Source organism: Lytechinus pictus, chromosome 17 (genome assembly GCF_037042905.1).
Source record: "Lytechinus pictus isolate F3 Inbred chromosome 17, Lp3.0, whole genome shotgun sequence".
NCBI lineage: Eukaryota > Metazoa > Echinodermata > Echinoidea > Temnopleuroida > Toxopneustidae > Lytechinus > Lytechinus pictus.
In genome coordinates, this window is record NC_087261.1 from 3,069,345 (window position 1) to 3,082,433 (window position 13,089).

The 13,089-nt window shown below is 37.9% G+C and overlaps 1 protein-coding gene across 1 annotated transcript in view; it reads left to right on the top strand.

The window, feature by feature from the left end:
• The first annotated feature begins 1,671 nt into the window (after positions 1–1,671).
• LOC129280460 (scavenger receptor cysteine-rich domain superfamily protein-like) overlaps positions 1,672–13,089 on the top strand; it is a 38,769-nt gene continuing 27,351 nt past the window's right edge. Inside the window, exons 1-6 of the mRNA XM_064112151.1 lie at positions 1,672–1,676; positions 6,511–6,672; positions 8,504–8,688; positions 9,699–10,010; positions 11,998–12,121; positions 12,856–13,082. Coding sequence (XP_063968221.1) covers positions 1,672–1,676; positions 6,511–6,672; positions 8,504–8,688; positions 9,699–10,010; positions 11,998–12,121; positions 12,856–13,082 — 1,015 coding nt within the window. The remainder of the gene's footprint in view (positions 1,677–6,510; positions 6,673–8,503; positions 8,689–9,698; positions 10,011–11,997; positions 12,122–12,855; positions 13,083–13,089) is intronic.

Genomic DNA, 13,089 nt, shown 5'->3' on the forward strand with positions numbered 1-13,089 from the left:
CCATTCCTCTTCTATTTCTTCACTCTTTTTTCCTCCGATCTGCTTCCCCCCCCCCCTTTTTTTTTTGGGGGGGGGGTCTTTTTTTCTTTTCCCTCATTTTCTTTTAACGCCGACAATACAGGGCGCTTCGACCCACCTTGATCTGCCTATGGAAATACTATCAACATATTTCGATCGATTCTGGCATCGGGAGCAACCGTCGTTTGTTTTAAATTAGCTTGGAGATCTATGATTTTGTGTGTTGCGGTCATTGTTTATCTCCAAACCACCGATTTATTAGACATTTTTAATAATTTTAAAATAAATTATCGTTTAGACCCGACTGCATACTAATTCATTTCAGGTTTTTAATAGAAAGTCACAGAATTTGTGGTGCGCGCCTAGCGCTCGCATCATTATTGTTAAGTATTAAAGTTGCTCATCCTATTTATGGTTACAAAAGTGCTTAGAATGTCCAGTTTTCAGGTTGGAATATACATTTTTGGCCCGCGTTTCGTGCTCACATCAATTATTGTTTATTAGGGTGCTAATTCTGTTCCTGATTCCCCCCCCCCCCAAAAAAAAAAAAATTGCTTAGAATTTCCAGTTTTCAGGTTGGAATTTCACAAATGTTCAACTCGTGCTTCGATCTCGCATTATTCGATTGGTAACATGTAGGCCTATATAATCTTAAAGGAGAATGAAACCTTTGGAACAAGATAGCTTGTGTGAAAACAGAAAAATCAAAGAAACAGATCAACGAAAGTTTGAGAAAAATCGGACAAATAATGAGAAAGTTATGAGCATTTGAATATTGCGATCACTAATGCTATGGAGATCATCACATTGGCAATGCGACAAAAATGTGTGATGTCACTTGTGAACAACTCTCCCCATTTCTTTACTATATGCTCATAACTTTCTCATTATTTGTCCGATTTTTCTCAAACTTTCTTTGTTCTTATTCCTTGATTTTTCTGTTTCGACACAAGCCTATTTGTTCCAAAGGTTTCATTCTCCTTTAACCTCGTCATGAGTCATTAAAGCAGTCCTTAACCATGTTAACAGGTTCCTTTTCTGGTCAGTAACTCAGTATATTAAAAAAAAAATCAGCTCGCGCTTTGCGCACGAGTTAATTCTTTAGTTTATAGGTACACGTCTTTTTTATGATTAAAAAGCTGCGCTGAATGTTTAATTTTCATGTCTCATTTAATGTCCAAAAGTGTGAGCTCGCCATTCGCGCCCGCAATATCTCGCAAGGGTGCCCTTTTAACAGTAAATAGCGCCATAATTGACCAACTTCCGATGTGAATATTATCCAGATTGCTCGCTCGCTACGCTTTCTCGCAGAAAGAATAAAGCCTTAATACATGTATATATATCTTCAATCAGAAATCACTCCAAAAAGGCTTTGCTCAACTTAACTAATATACTAAAAAACACACAATTCACGCAGATGATAATTTCATGGTGAAAACATCCGTTTGCACCAAATTGCCTATTTAGACATGTGCCCTTGTTGGCTTTGCCCCCCCCCCCCCATACGAAAATACGTTCCGCCGCCCCTATATCAAAGACCATGCTACATTTCTGAATTCCTGAAAGAAATAATATTCGCACTGAACTATGTATATTTATTGTAGTTCCGCTCTTTTCATAAAAGGCGCAAATGACTCGAGAATTATAGGAAACATGGCGTTAGCCTTGGCGAAAAATAAATGAAACCCTTTGATACCCTATAATTGAGATCAGTGTTGGATGTACTTCCATGATACGATCATCACGACGTTGTGCTCACAGAAGCAGCGCGGTTGTGTCAACGAAATCGGTCAAAGATATAGATATAGATGCGGTGCGTTTCGTACACTTTTATACACCGGTGTTGATTTAACACTAGCCCGGTATCTTTATCGGAAAATCGGTTTAACACTGATAAGTTTTGTTTTAAACTGGTGTTAGCCTAAAGCTGAAGTGATGCTGCTGCAACACCTCTCTGGTGTTGTCTTATATAGATATCGAGCTGGTGTTAAATAAAATTATTATCAGTATTGTTGCAGTGTACGCCCGTCACTGTAGGTCGTATAGTTCTGAAAACCCCAATTTGGAAGGTTGGCGCAAGGAATGGTCAATTGCAGTATGTGCGGCCCGGATGTGCGGTTACTTGTAGGAAGTCCATCATGGACCCTCGAGAAACCCAACATCTGTCCGTTATATCTGTATATAAAATGGATTTATTCTCATTTACTTGTTCCAATACTAGCATCTGTTCCTACATTATGGTGATTCTTAGTTATTGAAACCGGAGGCCGTTTTCTCCATCTTTCATTAAAATTTACGGCAAATCGATAGCAAAGGCATGTCCTTTTCCCTTTATAAAGTTATCCCTTTATCTCTCGACTTGATAGCAGAAGCGAGGCATCGCGTCGTTACCGCTTTCCTGACGGCGGCGGTGTCAACATTGAAATCTTAACCAAGGTTTAATGTTTGAAGTGTCATAACTTCATGATACTTGGACATATATAAGGTACTCAAGCATCACTGATCATGTTGCACAAGTTGCATGAGTGTCAGGTTTCACAGGATTGAACTTGACTGACCATGATTGTGTGGTGTATCACCATTGAAATCTAAACCAAGTTTAATTATTGTCTCGCCTGAACAAAGTTGGGCAGAGACCTACATGTAGTCGGTTGGTCTTCGAAAATGTTAACGTTGTGTGTTGAAGGTGGGGTCAAAGGTCATCATGGGGTCAAAAGGTTGTGTTTTTGTTCAACTTCGTTTCATTTCTTTATTTCAGCATCAATTATGTTCACACTTTGTACATTTATGATCCTTGGGCACGACCTCCAGTGTGTCCATGAGGATAATGAGGACAAAGGTCATCTAGGGGTCAAAAGGTCAAATATTAGGTCATGTATGTCCGAATTTTAAGTTTTTGTGCATCTTGTTCTCATTTCCTGAATTCTTTATCAATTTTGGTCACACTTGGTTCAAATGATCATTCGGTGATGCCACATGTGTGTTGTCGAGGATGATAGGGGCAAAGGTCATCTAAGGGTCAAAAGGTCAAATTTTTGTTCAAATTGCTCTCATTTCGTTATTTCTGCATCAATTACATCATAGGTCCATGGTTACATTTACCCTTATTTGAAATGATCCTTGAGTAATATTACATGTGTGTTCATGAGGACGATGGGTCAAAGGTCATCTAGGGGTTACAAATATGAGATCAACTTGCTCTCGTTTCTTTATATCTGCATCAGTTGTGTTCATACTTGGTACACATGATCTCTGGCTAATACCATACTGTTCTTGAGGATGGTAAGCCCAAAGGTCATCTAGGGGTCAAAAGATAATATTGCATCTTTTATTGATCCGAAATCAGTCAAGACTTGTGGTGGTTCGTAAACCACTTTGTTTTTAACTGTCATAACATTGAAATTGTAAGGACCAATTCCACGAAATTTGGACATAAAGGCAATCAAATATCACTGATCATTTGTTTTGGCCCGAGTTTTAAGTCACATGGTCAAGGTGAAAAGTCATTTAGGGTCAATGAACTTTGACCATTTTGTGGTATCAAAATCAAAATCTTTACAAAGGATATGATTTTGAATTGTCAAGATGATTGAGAGTATAAGTTCCTAACTTCCTATTGCATAAAATATATCAAGTATTAGCAAATAAGTGAATAAAATTTTAGGTGAAGGTCAGGGTTTGTTTGAGGTCAACATACTAATTAGTATATTTTTATTTTTAAATGATTTTTAGGGGTATGGGGTCATTCCATCTGGATTCACCCAGTGGTTGCACCCGACCGTCTCAGAATTCGTTGTAATTTGGTACACATAAAATTCACCATGGCCCACGCACAAAACAAAAAAAATAAGTCCAATTGGTCCGTCGGTTCTCGCACTACGGCCCGCCCTTTTCTCCTTGTTTTGACAAAAATGGGCATGACCTTCAACTTTCAATGGCCACTGCGTTGTAATGTGTTGACCAATTTTCATGAAACTGGTACCATTTATTAGGAAATTCAGAGAGGAATCCAAAACATGCATAAAAAAAATGTATTGGAGCGATTTATAAGGTTGTGACCTTTGACCTTTACTTTGACCTTGAATTTGACCCCCGGACAAATAATTTTTTGACTTGATTTTCGTGTATGTTAATTATTAGTATGATATTGACAAAATATGTTAAAACCAATGATGATATTTTATTTCTTCACCTTTAAAAACTCTTCCAAAGATACCATGAAATTTCACTCTAGTCCCACATACTAATATTCATGTTAGTAAAAGTGTTGACCAGTTACATGATTTCTTCCAATCTTAAGTTACGTATGCAAACACATGAAAAGAAATTAAGCTCATCAGTTCACAAATGAAACATTAAACATTTATGCTCATGAAAAGGTATCTGTTTAGGCATTTTGATGTTCAGCAATATATATATATATATATATATTCTTGTTAGTAAAGTGTTTACTTTTATCATCAAATTGTTGAGTATATGCCTATTTACTAACAAGAAGATATATATATATATATATATATATATATATGATATATATTGCTGAACATCAAAATGCCTAAACAGATACCTATTCATGAGCATAAATGTTTAATGTTTCATTTGTGAACTGATGAGCTTAATTTCTTTTCATGTGCATGCATACTGTAACTTCAGATTGGAAGAAATCATGTAACTGGTAAACACTTTACTAACATGAATATCAGTATGTAGGACTAGAGTGAAATTTCATGGTATCTTTGGAAGAGTTTTAAAAGGTGAAGAAATAAAATATCATCATTGATTTCAACATATTTTGTCAATATCATACTAATAATTAACATACATGAAAATCAAGTTTAAAAATTATTTGTCCGGGGGTCAAAGTCAAGGTCAAAGTAAAGGTCAAGGGTCACGACCTTATAAATCACTCCAATACATTATTTGATGCATGTTTTTGATTCCTCTCTGAATTTCCTAATAAATGGTACCAGTTTCATGAAAATTGGTCAACACGTTACGACGCAGTGGCCATTGAAAGTTGAAGGTCACGCCCATTTTTGTCAAAACAAGGAGAAAAGGGCGGGCCATAGCGCGAGAACCGACGGACCAATTGGACTTATTTTTTTTGTTTTGTGCGTGGGCCATGGTGAATTTTATGTGCACCAATTTACAACAAATTCCGAGAGGGTCGGGTGCAAAATTGCACATTCATTGGGTGAATTGGCATGGAATGACCCTATGATCTTAGTTTGCAAGATCAGCTCTGCTGCAGGCAGGACTCCAAGAGGCATTCCACTTGTTTCAGTTATTTCATTGATGTTCATCCTTTTGTTTTTACTCCAAATGGTCAGGATTTTAGATATTTAGTCCATGCTGGAAGGTTTACAGAAATGTTAATCATCTGATTTATCATGTAGAATTCGAACACAAACCTTAATTTTACCTCGACCAGACAAAATTTGCAGAGGGAATATTGTAGTCAGCATAGGGTTGGACCGTGTGTCCTTTACAAATAGAGGTGTTCATACTCCTTTATGATTATTTTTGTCCAACGCTCCCACATTGGGCGGTTTGAAGTTCGGTGTCGGTGCTTGTCAAGGATGCACAATTCTGATTGGCTTTGCTACATGTATGTAGCTCCAAAACCTAATCTGAGTTTTCAAAAATTATCCAAATTACTTTATTGACACTATGCATGTACATGTAGCTCAATTCCTAGTGAGATTTAAAGAAGGTCTAGGTCTCGTTTCAGAAAGACTCATTATAATAACAAATGCCCAATTTCTACAACAAATTTGCTATCAGCCAATCAGATTGAAGGATTTCAGTATCTTTTAACTGTTATTGTAAATTTATTAAGTTTTATGAAATGGACCCCAGCTTCATTTTAGGTCTGGTACTATGATGAATGGTGTAAAATGTACCCAACACCAGCGCCAGTGGATCAACAAACTTGAAATCGCCCATTGATTTTGGACAGAAGACATTCAAGACATCTTTGTTTTAAAAGTGTCATAAACTGATTTACCATGGTAACATCTCAGTGTGACAGAAAAGTCATGCAGAGCACGCAAAATTCTGCCCTGGTTTTCATCAGTTTCTCATGATGTACTTTGTTCCCACCTTACACTTGGAGTAAAGTATGCAAGACATTTTTTTTCAAATGTGTCACAATCCACGTGTACATTGTCATGGTAACAGCAGATTGTGGCAATGATCGGAAAAATTGGGTGGAGCAAGTTTCTGCCTCAGTGTTTGCCCAATGCTCATTAGAGCTAAAGCATATCTTTGAGTAAAGATGACATGCAAAATGCATTTATTAAACGTGTAGACAATGACTCCCAACCCACTCGTAACAACGTACATGTACAAAATGCTGTTGTGACGAGGCGGGATGTTTCACGCCTTCAGTGATATTTCTAAGTTATGATTGTGGTCGATTGTTCTTGTTTACATTGTTGTAATTTACCATGTGCATTTTTAATTCTAAATTTACGTCCAGAGTTAATTAAGAAGCATTATGAACTTTGTTTCTCCCTCTACAGAAGATGGTGATGTGAGGTTACGTGATGGTCACAAGCCAGGGGAGGGCCGGGTAGAGGTATTTTATCAAGGAGAATGGGGTACTCTATGTGATGATGGGTTCGATTTAGCTGATGCAAATGTCATCTGCAGGTAAGTTTCTTTGACGTTTGTGAATTTTAAATTTGGTATAAAATTTGATATTATTTCCATCGTTTTCGTCACACCTGCATAGCAGTGTGAGACTATAGGCTCCGCTTTTCCGAAGCCGGCATCAACACCAAATCTTAACCAAAGGTTAAGTTTTTTAAATGACAGCATAACTTAGAAAGTATGTGGAGCTAGTTCATTAAACTTGGACATAAGGTTAATCAAGTACATTGTATTACTGAACATCCTGCCTGAGTTCAGGTCACATGACCAAGGTCAAAGGTCATTTAGGGTCAATGAACACCATGTTGGGGGAATCAACATCAAAATCTTAACCTAATCTTAAGTTTTTGAAATTTACCATAACTTAAAAAATATATGTACCTAGTTCTTGAAACTTGGCCTTAAGGGTCCTGCCTGAGTTTCAAGTCACATGACCAAGGACCAAGGGGGTATTTGTGGACTTGTCATCATGTAAATGTACATGTATCCCTGAATACCCTGTGCGCTTTTCAGGAATATGGCCAAGATCAAAGGTCATTTAAAGATCAATGAACTCTAGCCGTATTGGGAGTTTGGCATCATACCATGTAACTTAGAAAATGTATGGATCTAGCTCATGAAACATCGACATAAGGGTAATCAAGTATGAATGATTGTTTTGCACATGTCTTAGGTCACATGATCATGGTCAAAGGTCATTTTGGGTCAATGGACATAACATTTAATATCATACATGTATGTGTTTTCTTCTGTGAATAATTATTCATTAGCTGTTTTCAAAGGCAGCACTGCTGCTATGTATGTATATCGAATAGCGTAATGCAGGCGAGACTGCCAGAGGCATTCCACTTGTTTTACTCACAGAATACAATTTTTCATTCCCAGAGGTTGGCAGGTCTGCTCTAAAGTACAGATGTTCACAATTGTGCACTCCTCAAACTACATTTGCTGTATGAGTAATCTTCACCCAAACCTGCTTCATCACTGTCACCTGTACATAACAACTGTAATTTGTGGTTCCCCATTCAAAATTTTAAGCAAATGGTGGAGGAGAGTAGGAGGGTTGGGTTGAGGGAGGAGGATGCACTGAATAGAGTAAAGTGGAGGGAAGGGGTGAGGATGATCTCTGAGCATGGGTGAATCCATGCAGCCCACCCAACATAGTGTGGAATGAAACCGGAATTGAAACATAGATCTTGACTAACATTACAGGAACCTGCCCATAAAGACGATCTGTGCCCCGGTGCTTAAATGTTACTATTATGGTAACTTTGCCATCCAGTGGTAACTACTATGGTAACGATGCTCATCAGCCAATCAGAATCAAGGATTCCATGAAAACATTAATAATAATAATTGTACGTTTGTATTGCGCAATTTCTATATGTATATACTCAACTGCACATTACAGTAATGTTATTATTATTATTGTTACCCCAGCTATGGCCGTGCTGCCTACAGGCTCTCTGGCATTCTTCCTACCGGGTACCCATTCATCTCACCTGGGTTGAGTGCAGCAAAATGTAGATAAATTTCTTGCTGAAGGAAAAAACGCCAAGGTTGGGAGTCGAACCCATGTCCCCCAAACTGAAAGTTGAGAGTCTTAACCACTAGACCACGATGCCCCCACAGACCACGACGCCCCCATCATAGATACCATTGGATGGCAAAGTTACCATAATAGTAACTTTTATGCATCGGTGCCCTGCTCTATGTTTTTCCCTTGGGTGGTCTCTTCGTAGAATGATTTCACTGTATTATCTTTTTCTTCACGCCAAAGAAAGCCTCTTTCCTTGTTTGACAACAATTTCTTTTCTTTTTTTTTCTTCAGACAACTTGGGTATTCATCAGCAAACAGGTCTCATTGTTGTGCTCATTTTACACATGGAGAAGGTCCAATTCTTCTGGATGATTTAGCATGCTCGGGTTTAGAGAGTAGGATAAGTGAGTGTCCTAACAGAGGATGGGCTGAACATAACTGCGCTCATACTGAGGATGCCAGTGTCACGTGCAATGGTAAGTTGTAACCAGTGCTCTGTTTTACAAAGATTTGCGATTAATTGGATCAACTATGGAAAGTCAGCAACGCCAATATCTAACATGCCTGTTCAAATAGTTTTCAAGATATGGGGTATGCTCTTTATACATTCATAGTTGTCTTGACAATTCAGTGTGTTTCTCTTTGTTTACAAAGGACAATGTTCAAATTTCAAGTCAGAAAAATTATGACAATGATGGATTTCCATAAAGTTGAGGTTGATTGGATCAATCACAACTCTTTGTAAGACGGGACCAAGGTGGTTATACATGTACGTGTAACTCTTTAATAATATTGATAATACCTGTAGTTCATATACATGTAGTGCATGTTCCACAAGATACAATCCCTGGTCAACATAGGAGATAAAATACCGGGTATATAAAAAAATGTATACCCATACCAAGCAGTGACAGTAGTGTTCTAAAGTCCAGTGCATACAGTGATATGGATATTAGAAAAGTAAGGTCATCAAGTTTTGTTTGAATAAAATGTAATCCAATCTTGGTGACTGACAATTTAAGAAAGCTGCACCGCCAGCTAATTTCTAGGAACGTGGTACAGTAAAAGTTGCTGACAAATTTTGTCAATTTGTGGGAAAGATGGAAATATAAATTATTGGGAGCTTAAAATCCTTTCCATATTAAGGACATTATCTCAGAGAAAAAGATCACCGCACTGAAATCACTTTCCAAATGCCCAACATTCATAATGGACCAAAATAGCTGAATGTTAATACACCTGTAGGCTAGCCTATCTATTCATTTTGGTGTACAGTTGTATTTTTTTGGTTGTTTCATGACGTTGTGAAAGAAAGCTGTGTGCTCCTTTACCTTTTCTGGTAGGCTGGAATTCATATTTTTCAGTTACCAATATATTTTGCCCGATTAACGATTACCATAAAAGGAAAAATTGTCCATGTTTTACTCTGAATTTTCAAAAACAGGATCTCAGTCTTCATAACACAAGAATACTTCTTGCCTTACAGGGAATATTCGCCTACGGGGTACCAACAGTACTATTCAAGGCCGGGTGGAGGTCTATAGAAACTCCAACTGGGGCAGTGTATGCAACACAGGCTGGGACTTGGTCGACGGAGACTTGGTCTGCAAACAGCTAGGCTTTCCAGGAGCTAACGCCACCACGAGCAATGTGCCTCTCGCTCCTGCGACAGGACCGGTGCTGTTTAGCGAGGTAGGATGTACGACCGAAGATGATATGTTCCTGAACTGCTCGATGAACAGTACACCTGGACCTGAGTGCGCCAATCATACTAATGATGCTACCGTCATTTGTAAAAGTAAGGTGTCATCCATCCATAATGTGGTTCAGTTGTATATTGAATATTAGTCAAATAATGTCTCAATTGCATAAAAGTTACTGCAACTTTTTCATTACGTGTTATTGCCTTGGAATTCTTAATGATAGTTATAATAGGCGTTTATATTGCACCATCTATGTAGAAATAATCAATAGGCACATTGTTATTATTACCCTAGCTTTAGCTCAAGCAGCCTTCCAGCACTCAGGGCATACAAGGAATTATCCTTCTGGGTACCCATTTACCTCACCTGGGTTGAGTGCAGCACAATGTGGGTAAATTTCTTGCTGAGGTAAACATGCCATGGCTAGGATTCGGACCCACATCCCTCTGATTTAGAGACATGAGTCATAACCACTAGACCACAACACCCCCCCCCCCATTCTTGATTTTGATTAGCTCCTGTTGCTATGGTATTGTCATGCACAAGCCCAGGCTTGTTAACATAATATAGGTGTACATATAAACATGGTGCATGTCACTCTTTTTTACCCCATTATTCCTTCCCCCCTCTCTACTTTATACAAAACAGACCTTCCCAGTTTCATTAAGACCATGAATACACATTTTATTTGTGACCAGGCATGGCAAAACCCACAACAGTTGCCAGAAATGAATTTTCAATTAAAATATCCCTTTATGAAGAGGATTCTCAGCTTTAAAAAAGATACATAACTCACCACCATTGGATCATCCTAACCATCATTTCAAAGAGGAGAATTTCCAGTACTACAAAACTTTGCTTTTGAGAAAAGGGGGGTTAAAGATAACAACTTTTGAGTCACAATTATCAACCCTCATGCTATTGTGTAAAGAAGACAAAAAGAGGATTAGAGTTCATTCAAATTTTCATAGAAGGGGTAATCAAATTAGGTCCAAAGTTGTCACACTAATTTGGCACATCCTGTCCATGAATACAAGAGCTTTATTATCCAGTTTTCAATGTATTAGGGTTCAAAATAGGGGAAATAATTTGGTTTTCAAGAAGAGGAACAACTTGCAATATATTCTAAAATGATAAATTGTGGGTTTAATTAGCACTGTCAAAACACCTTTTGGGGTCTGTTTGGTACATCCAAATAGGTGCCGCTTTTTTGACGGCGGTGGCGTCGTCAACATTGAAATCTTAACCAAGGTTAAGTAATGACCTAGTTCATGAAACTTGGACATAAAGGGTAATCAAGTATTACTGAACATCCTGCCTGAGTTTCAGGTCACATGACCAAGGTCAAAGGTCACTTAGGGTCAACAAACTTTTGCCATATTGGGGGTATTTGTTGAATTGCCATCGTAAATTAAAAAGTTTATGGATCTAGTTCATGAAACATTGACACTAAGGTAATCAAGTATTGATTTATTGATGTTATTGAATTCACTCATTACTGTACAGAACCCAAGTTACTCTTTTATCTATTATGTATATATTGTTATTTTATGTTAACAGGACCAGGCTGAAAAACAGTCAATCTGAGCCTGTTATCCTGTATAAAGATATTTTAATAAATAAAAAAAAGAAAATAAATAAATAATAAGTATGAATGATTGTTCTGCACACGTCTTAGGTCACATGATCATGGTCAAATGTCATTTTGGGTCAATGAACATAGTATTTTATTATCATATGAATGTTTTCTTTTCTGAATAATTATTCAAAAGCTGTTTTCAAAGCCAGCACTGCTGCTACATGTACATCGAACCACGTAATGCAGGTGAAACTGCCATAGGCATTACACTTGTTTTATAGTGCATTGAAAATGGCACTGTATACATGTATTTTGTTAAGAAATTCACATTAAAAACTGGAATTTGACCATTCTGAACAAAATCACTCTTCATGTCTAACTGAAAATTACACAGTGTGATTTTTTGTGGGGTTTGCCATGTCTTGTCACATCTACTATACAACTGGGAATTTAATTTTGCAAGCACATTTTTCAACTGAATTTTTTTTGTCTCATTCTTTCAGAACCCATCAAGTTAATGGGTGGTAGTAATCCAATAGAGGGTTATGTTTCTGTGTATGATGGCTACAGATGGGGGCCGATATGCGCCAAGAACTGGGGCATAGATGATGCCAGAGTTGTATGCAAGTAAGTATTATATGGTAATACTTGTAAAGCCGCTATAACAAAAGTCTCTACTGCATCTTTAAGCAGCAACCATGTTCAGTTTCTTTCACACTAGCTTTGCCCAGCTTTCCTCCAGGGGCGGGTCCAGGATTTTCCAAGGGGGGGGGTGGGCACATTTTCCCGATGAAAATTTGACAAGCAAAAATAAAGGTTTTCACCTAAAATTTAAGGTCATTTCATCTGTGGGAAATTGGAAAAGCAAAAAAAAAAGGTCCTCACTTTCAAAAGGGGGGGGGGCACACTTGGGTAAAAATGGTATATTTACACTACAAATAATTTTGATTATGGCTCTCAAAAGGGGGGCATGGGCTGGCTAGATCCGCCACTGCTTTCCTCCTTTGTTTTGACTATTGCTGTAATTGAATGATTAATGGGGAAACTGTAGAAATGTAGAATCTGCTGGAATTATTGGCTCAAACATTGTATTAATGTGTCTAATAATCAAGAATGATTCAGGAGCTCTCTCGAGTATCATCCCTCAAGTGATTTTCACTGACTTATTGCTTTTCATCGACAAGATTTTAAAATTGAATACGTTGTACGGACAGGATTAGGGGTTTTGTATTATGAGCGGAATATCATTATTTTGACTGTCTGACCGCCTGCAAGAGGTCCCTCGAGAAACCTATGGGAAATACAGACGAGATGTCCTCGGTCAACAGATTAATTATTTTACTATGATATTTCTTTTACAGACAGATTGGAGATTTAGCAGTTGTTGAAGCTGTGAATGGGATGATGTTTGGAAATTCAGATGCTAGCTACCTGGCATCCAACGTTGGTTGCACTGGAACAGAAGGAACATTAGACGAGTGTCCGTCGACTAATACTGGTGATGCAGACTGCTTTAGGTTTACTCCGACGGATGAAAATCCAACGTTGCTCAATGCAACGAGCGATTTGGCTGGAGTTCGATGTGCTCGTGAGTA